This window comes from Perca flavescens, chromosome 8 (assembly GCF_004354835.1).
Source record: "Perca flavescens isolate YP-PL-M2 chromosome 8, PFLA_1.0, whole genome shotgun sequence".
NCBI classification, from domain to species: domain Eukaryota; kingdom Metazoa; phylum Chordata; class Actinopteri; order Perciformes; family Percidae; genus Perca; species Perca flavescens.
The window spans coordinates 37,322,265-37,334,764 of NC_041338.1; the positions used below are offsets into that span (position 1 = coordinate 37,322,265).

General features: G+C 41.3%; 2 protein-coding genes across 3 annotated transcripts in view; both read right to left on the reverse strand.

Moving 5' to 3' along the window:
- Positions 1–4,742, reverse strand: part of sycp3 (synaptonemal complex protein 3) — an 11,397-nt gene extending 6,655 nt beyond the window's left edge. The window contains exons 1-4 of one of the 2 annotated variants that reach the window (XM_028585599.1): positions 4,270–4,742; positions 4,097–4,178; positions 1,574–1,608; positions 355–472 (exon numbers count right to left, since the gene is read on the reverse strand). In XM_028585599.1, coding sequence (XP_028441400.1) covers positions 355–472; positions 1,574–1,608; positions 4,097–4,178; positions 4,270–4,396 — 362 coding nt within the window. In that variant the 5' untranslated portion in view covers positions 4,397–4,742. Of the gene's footprint in view, positions 1–354; positions 473–1,555; positions 1,609–4,096; positions 4,179–4,269 lie in introns of both variants that reach the window. The other variant, XM_028585598.1, reaches the window with a different exon arrangement.
- A 1,345-nt stretch (positions 4,743–6,087) lies between these two features.
- actr6 (actin related protein 6) overlaps positions 6,088–12,500 on the reverse strand; it is a 7,752-nt gene continuing 1,339 nt past the window's right edge. The window contains exons 2-5 of the mRNA XM_028585810.1: positions 12,080–12,161; positions 10,296–10,467; positions 7,958–8,096; positions 6,088–6,470 (exon numbers count right to left, since the gene is read on the reverse strand). Of these exons, the coding sequence (XP_028441611.1) occupies positions 6,341–6,470; positions 7,958–8,096; positions 10,296–10,467; positions 12,080–12,161 (523 nt within the window). The 3' untranslated portion in view covers positions 6,088–6,340. The remainder of the gene's footprint in view (positions 6,471–7,957; positions 8,097–10,295; positions 10,468–12,079; positions 12,162–12,500) is intronic.

A 12,500-nucleotide genomic window follows, 5' to 3' on the forward strand; every position in this document is an offset into this window, starting at 1 on the left:
ACACACACACACACACACACACACACACACACACACACACATCATCATCCCAAAAGATCAATAAAAAGTTACGTAATTAATCATTAATTTCAACCCCACGTTAATTTAAATCGATAGTGTTGTAGCTTCATATATTCTGTAATTCTAAATTGAGTTATGTTGCCTTCAGGACCAAACAGAATCTGCACATTTAAAAACACACTAAAATAAAACTCCAAGCCAAAATAAAAAACTGCTAAACCCACAGATTTTCATTCTGTATCACTGTTGAAAATAAAACAATATGCCGACTCCGTTTTCACATTTTCGTCTCTTTTAACCTGCCGCAGTGACTTTCAGACAGTTTAGTCCCACCTCTGAGCGTGGTAGACGTTCCACAGCTGCTCCAGCTTGTGTTGGCTTCCCTTCATGTAGTTCTTCGTCAAGCACTCCAGACGCTTCTTCTTGGCCTGCATGACTTTGCTGATATCAGCTGGAAGCAAATAACACAGCACTGCATATACACAAGTATTTATGGTTTTAAATGTTTTAAATTAATGTCTTTTACTTCAGGTTGCTTAGGCTTGGACTGAGCCTGGCAAGACTCCAGGGAATGAGAGGGGAAACGCCAGAGCAGGGGGAATGAGAGGGGAAACGCCAGAGCAGGGGAATGAGAGGGGAGACACCAGAGCAGGGGGAATGAGAGGGGAAACATCAGAGCAGGGGAATGAGAAGGGGAAACACCAGAGCAGGGGGAATGAGAGGGGAAACGCCAGAGCAGGGGGGGAATGAGAAGGGGAAACACCAGAGCAGGTGGAATGCCAGAATGCCAGAGCAGGGGGGAATGAGAGGGGAAACGCCAGAGCAGGGGGAATGAGAGGGGAAACACCAGAGCAGGGGGAATGAGAGGGGAAACGCCAGAGCAGGGGGAATGAGAGGGGGAAACACCAGAGCAGGGGGAATGAGAGGGGAAACGCCAGAGCAGGGGGGAATGAGAGGGGAGACACCAGAGCAGGTGGAATGAGAGGGGAGACACCAGAGCAGGGGGAATGAGAGGGGAAACGCCAGAGCAGGGGGAATGAGAGGGGAGACACCAGAGCAGGGGAATGAGAGGGGAGACACCAGAGCAGGTGGAATGAGAGGGGAAACACCAGAGCAGGGGGAATGAGAGGGGAAACGCCAGAGCAGGGGGAATGAGAGGGGAGACACCAGAGCAGGAGGAATGAGAGGGGAAACGCCAGAGCAGGGGGAATGAGAGGGGGAAACGTAGCAGAAGATATTCCTCCTCTCTCCCGGGTCCTTAATATTATTATTTTTCATACAATGACCTTTAAAACGTAGCAGAAGCAACTTACGTTTGCCAACATCTAGCTGACAAGAAACTCTGTGGCAGATAACGTTTCTGGAGATTACTGGTCTGGCCTCCTTAAAATCAAATTATGTGTATGTGGCCCATGAAGTAAAATTAGTTTGACATAGAGGACACAGATATACAGTATAAAAAGACTGTGGTTATAATCAGTAAACACCTGATAGAAGAGTAAGTAAAACAAGACCAAAACTAACATGAACACACCTGCAAAAAGCTGCTTACCTCCGAATCTCTCCAGCATGGACTGTACCTCATTTCTGAAAGTGTGGAAAGAGAAACGTCACTTTGATCTATAAGTTAATGTTCACTGCTGCATCAACATTCAACAAAGAGCTCCACAGCGTGTTACCGGGAGTAAAAATACTGCTCGTTTTCTCTATAAGGATTTTGATTATTAGCCACAACGTCTAAACCAGTGTTTCTCAAATGGGGGTCCGTGTCCCCCTAGGGGTACTCTGGAGAACTGGAAGGGGTACGTGTCCACCTAGGGGTATTCTGGAGGACTGGAAGGGGTATGTGTCCCCTTAGGGGTACTCTGGAGGACTGAAAGGGGTCTGTGTCCCCTTAGGGGTACTCTGGAGGACTGGAAGGGGTCTGTGTCCCCTTAGGGGTACTCTGGAGGACTGGAAGGGGTCTGTGTCCCCTTAGGGGTACTCTGGAGGACTGGAAGGGGTCTGTGTTCCCTTAGGGGTACTTTATCAGCATTTAAACATTTTTCAGTTACAAGGCTGTTGTTTTCAGAGGGGGGGGCTTAAAGGCTTGGCTTAAAAACACCATTCAAAGGGGGAACATTATTGAAAAAAAGTTTGAAAAACCCTGGTCTAAACAATCCGAGTTTTTTCATCAACGGCTATTTTTGGTGTTTAATATGTTTTGTTTATTAATTAAAAAAACAAAACTTTCAACTCGTTCTTTTTGCATGATAAACCAAAAAAGATAAAGATTTTGTTGCTTTAGATCAAATTACTTCAGGTTTCTTCTATATTAAACAAAAGTGGAATTAAAATACGTATTAAACATTCTTTAAAAGGCAGATACAAATGAACCATAAACAAAGACTTACTAACTAGGAATAACACCGGAGACCACTCTTATTCAAATTATTATCTGATTGTTGAAATATTTTAAGTTATACTCATGAAACAAATGTTCATTCCCCTGTTAAAGCCAGAAATCCGTATTAAATCAATCTTGTTTTATGAAAAACATGTTTTATTCACGATGTCATGGCGAAAAACGACACTACCCATAATCCTAAGCGTCACAGCGACGTCTCTGATTGGTCCAACTCAACCCGCGAACCTGCAAATGGCTAGAGCGAACTTGTACAATTGTGACGTCTCTAATAGCTTCTGTACAGTATTGTACCTGTCGGTAAACGATCCGTTCTGCACACGCGCAAGATATTACTGTTCACGACCTGCACGATCTGTTCCACGCTAGCCTATGGCTAGCCTCCAACAGGAAGCTAACATTAGTTTAGCTAACAGCTAATTCGGCTAACCGCTAGCTGACAGCTAGATTCAGTTTTAAAATTACATTAAGTCAAACTTAATGGGAGAAGCAGGCTACAGCTACGTTAAGACTTTACAGTAATAACAATAAAGACAAGTGTTGAGTGATTGGATTTTAAATGATCACAAGTAAAGTAGAGCTGACCTAACAGCTGTTATATATGTTAACGTTTATTTTTACGTTTTATTTTGAGGGTCTTTTAAAGTTATTACATGCTGTCTCAGCTAGCGGTTAGCCGAATTAGCTGTTAGGTAAACTAACGTTAGCTTGGCTGTCGACCGGAAGCGTGGAACAGATCGTGCAGTGTCGTAAATCCTCGTACTACAGCGCATGCGCGAACATTATGAGCATGGGCAGAACAGATCGTGTACCGACCAAGGGGGTAAGCTTCGCTTCAGAACGCGAACCTCCGATGGCGCCATTTTGTTGCTACAAAGGTATCACCTCTTGTTAGCATTCCGTTTAAAGACTCTATTTGTCCGTTGTTTAATTCTAAAGAAACACGACAATGTATAAAAGGCTCCATTACCTTGTAGCTCACGTTATGGCTCCGTAGCAGACGCTTTTATAACAATAGGCTAACGATTGGGTCATAACCACGAGACTTACTGTCACACAGTAGAGGAATTACCGTATAGTACAGGAGAAGCTCACAGGCAGTTTGGACTTCCATTAGCTGTTTAGGTTTAATTACGAATGTTAACTAGCATGTTAGTTAGCAATAATTAGCCTGTGTCTATGTTATCACCTTACATATACCTACGCTCTCCGTCTCTGTAAGATTGGGGATGATTGAGATTTCTCTCGGCACAGCTACCAGAAGACTTCACACTTTCAGACACGTTGCTCACGTCACATCTACGTTGTCTCTTTCAGTTGGAGGCTGTGCAGTAAGGGAAGAGATCACCGGAAAAGTGCTTCTAATATCCTTCACTGGTCTCCGTCCAGAGCAACGGGGTCTATTGGTCCATTATATTTATGTCAATGGTACCGACAAGTACCTTTTCCGTCCGTTTTTAAAAGGTTCTTTAGCGCCGAATTAAATGGTTTACGGTAATGATTTAACTGGTGGGCTTGCTTCCAGGATTACAACTATTAATAAATCTGAATTTTATAAAAACGTCAATGGAGATTTTGAATGGTGATAATCATTTACGGAACCAGAGCCGTTCAAAAAAAAAAAAAGTGCACAGTCACTGTAAATAAAGCTGTAGCTAATAAAATAAATACCCCACAGCATGGGTCACCCCCTCCTCATCAAAGTCCGCTGCGGGTCTCTTCTTGCCCTGCTTGTCCGTTATTGGAGTTTCATCTTGAGACATAAAAATCTAAAGTTAATGTCTTTTTAATTAGCCAAGTTATTCAGTTGTAAAAACTAGCTAGCTAACATTAGCTCCACTTACCGTCTCTGACACTGTCATCTGAGCCGCTCTGCTCTTTCTTTTCATCCTCTTGAATAAACTCAAACGCTTTTTTCTCTGACTTTTCTTCCGGGTGTTTTTTCTTCATTTGTTTCCTCACTGCTGCCATTCTTCTGAACTGGTTAAGTGAGCGTTAAGGGAGCTTATCCGATCAGACAACACAAACTGGATTCTGCTGATAGAGCCTAATGCTACCGAGCTAGCTGTTAGCTTAGCGGTTGCTGCTAATAGGTCTAGCTAACTAACTTAACTGTTTGACAAATGTGATTAACAGACGGACACAACTTAGTTTAAGTTAACTTTTTAACTCAAACGGACCTCTCTCCTGGCTTGTAGCTTTAACGCTACGTTCGGAGTGAAGCTAAATAAAACTGGTTACAACACAAACTAAATGGAGCAAAGCTAACCGAGTTAGCGTCGTCAAACTTCGGCTCGTTTCCCGCCACAAAAATAAAGTTTTTTTTCTTCACAGGATAGCAACGGTATGACCCGCCTTCCTCTTCCTCTGATTGGCTAGTACTCGTTGCATGCTCTGGTTGATTTGTTAGGTTTAGGCAAGAGGAGTGGGATTGGTTAGAGTTGTCAGGGTAAGCCAATCAGAGGCATAGTAAGAAAGATTAGGGCGGGACATGCCTTCGCCATTCTGGGGGAAAAGCCATAGAAAGTACTCGGGCCATCTGTACGTGAAATCCATGATAAATGTGACGGGTAATAAATAACCTGGAGGTTGGCCAGATGTTTTTTGATCTTACTGATGTGGATTCTACTGCTTGTCTCGGTTTCTATTTATGTGAATATGTCCGTGAATTGTGTATTAGTTGCCTACTTTTGAGAGGCTTTTAAATAAAGCACTCGGTCCTTTGTCGACTCATATTGGCATTAGATTGCAAAAGTAAAGAAAAATGTTTGGAATAGAAGTTGCTCTTTAGTCACTTTATACCATATGCAATATCTCTTTAAAATCCTTCTGCCTGGGAGCAAGAAATCTATCACACACCAAAACGCTAAAACACAGTCGACTGGATGACAACTGTCTATGAAATAAAGTTTTTGGATAAACCTTCGAGTACTGATCGATATGTAAAATACTGGAGACTCTGAACTACATACACTGGCTCCTAGGAAGAATTTTGTGATTGTCAACTCATTTTTGCATGAAAATAGCGATAAAAATACATTTTTTGATCCTTTATAATCAGTGTTTCTCAAACTCTTTTCACTATTTTACCCCCTTTGAATTGCTTTTTTAAGCAAAGTACCTCCTGGTAGAAAGAAAAAAAAAAAAAAAAAGTCTATATAAAGAGGTCTTTATAGATTCACTAAACAACAGCGTTTTTTTTAAACAAAAACATTTAAATGGTACATTTTAAATGTCTAGAATCCATCACTTAATTAATTTATTATTATAGCATAATTATTTTAGGAATTATGCATGACATATTTTTAGATTTGCATTTTTGCAAATATTTCACGTACCCCCTGCAGTACTCCAAAGTACCCCTAGGGGTACACGTACCCCCATTTGAGAAACACTGCTTTATATCACACTACTTCAGCTTTCTTGTAGATTAACCTTAGTGAAATTAAAGTACATTAAACATTATTTAAAAGGCAGATAAAAATGAACCACATACAACGAGTTAAAAACTAGTTATAAGACCAGAGAAAACTCTTATTTAAATGTTATCCGATGGTTGAAATATTGGTCTAAAAAAAAAAAAACATCATACTCCTAACTAACCAGTCATCTTACATCATGTCTGACAGTTTGGATAAAAACATTCAGCACAGACACAGGTCTAAAAAGACAACACAGAAATAATGTTTATGTAAAAAAACAACAACTTTCATTTCACATTTCACTTGTTTGAATCCATTTTGCACTTTAAAGACAGATCCTGATTATCCTAAAGTCAATCAGAGTTGAGTCAGTTTGCAGAGTTTTGTAATGCCTTGGATTCATTTCCTCCGGTCCATGATGTTGCTGCTGATAACGATGATGATGCTGAGGATGATGATGCAGAACAATCTGCAGCCCAGAGTTTACTTTCAGTCAAATATCAAACTTTTCTTCACAGATAAAATGTCCGTTCTCTTCGTAGTCCTCGCGTGTCACCACTATCTCATCGTAGTCTGGACTGTGGGCCAGCAGCTTTCCTCCTTCCCATGGATAACAGATGGGACTGCAGGGCCAGACAGTAAAACACCATTAATGACAGTATCAGGCTACGTTCACACCAAAAGTCTTGATGCTTAATTCAGAGTTTTTTGCTCAGATCAGATCTTTTTCGTTTGTCTGTTCACATGACCTTTTAAAATGTGGCCTCTATATCAGATTTCAGTGTGAACGGTTTGCGGTTTCGAACTGACCCGCATGCACAAAATACCAATAACAATGACATCAGACGCAGCACGCTGCTGCACTAAAATTAGGGAGGTTATGGAGGAAGGAAGCGAGGCGCAGCTGAACTCGAAAAAGACTTGTCACCCGTCTCTGCAGCCCTCCTCTTTTGCTCTCCTGGTTTCTTAACTCCCGAAAAAATATCTCCACATTCCGTTCATCTTCTCCGTTTCAGCGTAGCTCGTAACCAATTCAGCACGCCAGGCTCGTAGCCAACGGTTTTAAGATAGGCCATGACAAAGTGTTCATGGGAACTGTAGGATTAGTAGTAGTCTTACAGGGAGGTGTGTTCAGGTGCATTCTGGGTGTGCTGGTCTTACAGGGAGGTGTGTTCAGGTGCATTCTGGGCGTGCTGGTGTTACAGGGAGGTGTGTTCAGGTGCACAATGGGAGTATTGCTATCTTGAGGCAGCAGGTAGTGATCGCACCATTGACCAACAAAAACCTGGTCTAAAGTCAATAACGCAGCATTTCATTGTTATTTTAACAGAGCATTAGTACAATGCTCCTAGGCTCGTACACAGCGTGCGCACACTATTAAGAGAGTGCCTTTGAGTTTCCTTTTTGGTTTCTACATTATGATTATCCCATCCAAAGAGCACCTCAAGCTAATTTTTTGAGTCCTGGAAGCGCTCCGCTACAGACATTTGACTATTTATTGTTTATTTTAATGTATTATCTTTAGGGCTGTCCTCGACTAAAGAAATTCTTAGTCGACCAACACTTATACAATTTTGTCGACTAATCGATTAGTTGATTTAATCGACAGAGCTGTGCGGTTTGAGAGGTGGTTAAGACTAGAAAAGCACAATATAAATGTAGTTAATTAACCATCTGTAAAACTGAGTTTCTCCACAATTAATCCCGCAAAAGCACCACTTTAAATCTTGTGTTTACCATAAATGTGCTCAGAAGTTTCTTGGAAATGAGTAATTAAGCATGAATAAGCATAAAAAATGACTAATGGACTAAAGAAATCTTAGTCGACTAAGACCTAAACGACCGATCAGTCGACTAATCGACTAAGAGGTGGCAGCACTAATTATCTTATAACATTACATTATATACATTGCGTGCTAATGCACTTTTTAAGTTTAGTTTAACCCTTAACGGATGGGTTGGCTGTAAAACTGAACTGCCCCTTTGGGGACTAATAAAGTTATCTGAAACTGGCTAGTAACTTCACAACGTTACCCTCCAAAAGTAAATTTTAACCCCCATCTGGCCGGTTACAGCGCTGCGTAGAATCATAAAATCAAGCTGAACTTACTTTGCAGGTTGTAGGACGGACACGGGGAGGTGGGCGGGGGCGAGCGAGCGCAGCTCGGCCTCCAGTCGCTCCCTGTAGCCGGCGAACAACGCGTTTCCTCCCGTCAGCACGATGTTCTGGTAGAAGTGGGCGTGCATCTCTGCTGGCAGAAACAGACTGTCAGCAGTTTCTCACGCAGACAGACAGACAGACAGACCGACAGACAGACAGACAGACAGACAGACAGACAGACAGACAGTCAGACAATTGGTCAACACGTGGACTACAACAAGGACATCAAACACATGAATGAGCTGTTGTTGCGGCTGTAAGCAGTCCAACAAAGTAAGAATAATCAATAAATAATAGAAATGAGACCATAAACAATATAAAATATGTGGCTCCCACAGCTGTTATTTTTGAAATTTTTCCATTTAGCTTTAATTGGGTTTTTTCTTTAGTAACACCGATGCCAACCGGGCACCAAACGCACACACAAAATAACAAAATATGAACCAAAAACAAATATTAGTAAGTAAATAAGTCACAGTTAGGGGACGATCCATCTCTTACCTTAAAAGTCAAATCAATTTAGCCTTTAAGAGTACGCACACACACACGTATTCCCAGTACAGTAACACATTACATACATACACCCTCATTCTGATGAAGGGAAGATATGACATTAACAGATACACGTTTTATCTGTTCTAAATGTACATTAAAAAGGGAATTTAAAGCTCCAGTGGTGTTTGAGACTAGACGTACTCAGTTCACATGGACAGTTCATGCAGGTAACTTTAGTCTGGGGGAGAGAACCAGCTGGAAAGGCTTTAAAGACCCTTTTCTTTATCCGATTTCTGCTTAAGGAGCTTTGGTTCTGCGAGACTACGGAGCCAAATCATTAAGAGGAATTTGTACAATAATTAATGGGTGCAATAATTTATCAGCTACATGTGTAAAATGTGTTATTTATTCACTGCTGCTACTTATTATTCACACTACTTCTTTATGTTCATACTGTACTTTATGTTGACACTGCACTACAGTAGAAGTTGTACAATCCATTTGAAACTATCTTTTAACCTAATCTCACTTTACTTCTACTTAACGTTTTTATTTATTTATAACTGTAGCTACAGTGCTCAGCATAAGTTTAGGAACCCATGCTAAAAAAATCATTAGGAAATGAATCTTAATGCCTTAATTAAAAAAAATGAGGAAAACTTCAACCTTTAAGGACACCAATTATCTTAGTGAATGAATAATGTATCGTAAATAAATAAATGTTCTTCCTTAAAATACAGGGGGCATAAGTCAGTCCACCTCTATGTTAGACTCCCATAGAGGCAGGCAGATGGTTATTATACAGGCCAGTTATTACATGGATCCAGGATACTATGCATCTTGATAAAGTTCCCTTGGCCCCCCCATCATCACATACCCTTCACCATACCCCCACATCATCACATACCCTTCACCATACCCCCACATCATCACATACCCTTCACCATACCCCACATCATCACATACCCTTCACCATACCCCCCCACATCATCACATACCCCCCCATCATCACATACCCTTCACCCCCCCACATCATCACATACCCTTCACATACCCCCCCATCCCCCTTCACCATACCCCCACATCATCACATACCCTTCACCATACCCCCCATCATCACATACCCTTCACCCTACCCCCCATCATCATACCCTTCACCCTACCCCCCATCATCACATACCCTTCACCATACCCCCACATCATCACATACCCTTCACCATACCCCCCCATCATCACATACCCTTCACCATACCCCCCCATCATCACATACCCTTCACCATACCCCCACATCATCACCCCCACCATCATCATCACATACCCCATTGAGAGATGATTTACCCTTCACCCATCATCACATACCCTTCACCATACCTACAGATTGGCATGGTTTTATGTCAGTTAGCCTAATAGCTGGTTTGATTTGCATTGAGAGATGATTTTATGGAAAGTACCCCATGCCAATCTCTAGGTATGGTGAAGGGTATGTGATGATGTGGGGGGTATGGTGAAGGGTATGTGATGATGTGGGGGTATGGTGAAGGGTATGTGATGATGTGGGGGGTATGGTGAAGGGTATGTGATGATGGGTGTATTCACTTATGCTTAGCACTGTATGTCACTTTATCCACTTAATGACCCTCTCTTTTCTTACTCTTCTTTTCCTTGAAAGGTGACCATGAGCAACTGCAAATAAATCCTTTCCCTGAGGGGATCGATAATGTATTGTGAGTCTGATAACTCGTTACCATGGCGCTGGTTCTGACAGCCCTGGTAGTTGGAGCAGGAGACCGACCTTCTGGCAGAGACTGGATGGAGTCCACGATGGCCTCGGGGATGCCCATCTCCTGGATGCCGATGTCTGACGGGTGGAAGAGCATCTCGGGGACAGCAAAGCGCTCGTTGGCCAGCCTCAAGATCTGCTCTCCGGTCTTGTACTTCCCACTTAAGACCATCTCCTCTCGCGGCTGGAGGACAGAAAGACCAACGGGGAGAGGGACAACGAAGGACAGACAGCTGCGTGTTTAAACAGACAAAGACAAACAGGGCTACCAGTAACCATCATTATCACTGTGGATTATGGTTTACTGTCCCAGGACACCATCTCATTGAATGTACAGTACAGGCCAAAAGTTTGGACACACCTTCTCATTCAATGTGTTTCCTTTTTATTTTCATGATTATTTACATTGTAGATTCTCACTGAAGGCATCAAAACTATGAATGAACACATATGGAATTATGTACTTAACAAAAAAGTGTGAAATAACTGAAAACATGTCTTATATTTTAGATTCTTCAAAGTAGCCACCCTTTGCTTTTTTATTAATAAGGGAAATAATTCCACTAATTAACCCTGACAAAGCACACCTGTGAAGGTAAAACCATTTCAGGTGACTACCTCATGAAGCTCATTGAGAGAACACCAAGGGTTTGCAGAGTTATCAAAAAAAGCAAAGGGTGGCTACTTTGAAGAATCTAAAATATAAGACATGTTTTCAGTTATTTCACACTTTTTTGTTAAGTACATAATTCCATATGTGTTCATTCATAGTTTTGATGCCTTCAGTGAGAATCTACAATGTAAATAGTCATGAAAATAAAAAGGAAACACATTGAATGAGAAGGTGTGTCCAAACTTTTGGCCTGTACTGTACCTCAAGCCCGGACAGAGTTGTTTAAGAAGGCTTTCATGTTTTCTGCACCTTCTACTTAAAACACTCCAACTACAGTGTCTAATTTCCTTAAAACGATTTTAAAGGTTTTGTTAGGGCTGGGCAATATTCTTGTCCTAATACCTCGATGTCGATATTGTGACGTTATTCTAGGGTTGACAATTGGTGCTTTAACAAAATATCTTCACACTTAGATGTAAGATAAATAATCTTCAGTAATGTAATGTGGATATAACGACTAAGTGGGTAAAGGTAAAAATAATAGAAGAGCTAGAACAGTCTGGTAAGTTCAGAAAATCACTTTACTGTAATGCAGCCTTTAAAACCACTTAAGCCATTTACGATATTACAATTTCCAAAATATAAGACGATATCTAGTCTCATATCACAATATCAATATAAAATTGATATATTGCCCAGCCCTAGGTTATGTTAAAACCATAAAACATGAGTCCATCCACACGTGCAAATGTTTTAACTAATGGTACTTTTATATGATTGAAATGCATTGAGAGGTCTTTGCCTCTTTTGTGATTGTAAATTGTTTTTATACGTAACAAACTTGTTCAGCTATCTTGGCCGGGTCTCTCTTGAAAAAGAGATTGTATATCTCAGTGTGACTAACCTGGTTAAATAAAAAGGTTAAATAAATAAAAATGTCTGGATGAATGGATTAGTAGTTTGGTCTCTAAAATGTAGATCAGTGTTGTCCGAAGCCCGAGATAAAAGTCTTCAAATGTCTCGTTTTGTCCACAACTCAAAGATGTTCAGTGTCCTGTCCCAGAGGAGAGAAGACACTAGAACAATATTCACATTTTACACGCTGACATCAGAGAAGTTTCATTCCATTAATCTGTGCAGCTCGAATACCACAAATATTATATCATTAAAAAGGTTTTCTCACCTTGCAGAATCCTTTTTTAATGGAGCTGAAATCTGGAAGAACGTAATCTATCATCACGCTGTTTACCTCCCCCTTCTTCCTCCTACACACACACACACACACACACACACACACACACACACACACACACACACACACACACACACACACACACACACACACACACACACACACACACACACACACACACACAACAAACACACACACACACACACACACAGACACACACACACAAACAGACACACACACACACACACACACACACACACACACACACAGACACACACACACACAGACAGACAGACACACACACACACACACACACACACACACACACACACACACACACAGTCACACACACACACACACACACACACACACACACACACACACACACACACACACAGTCAGACAGTCACAC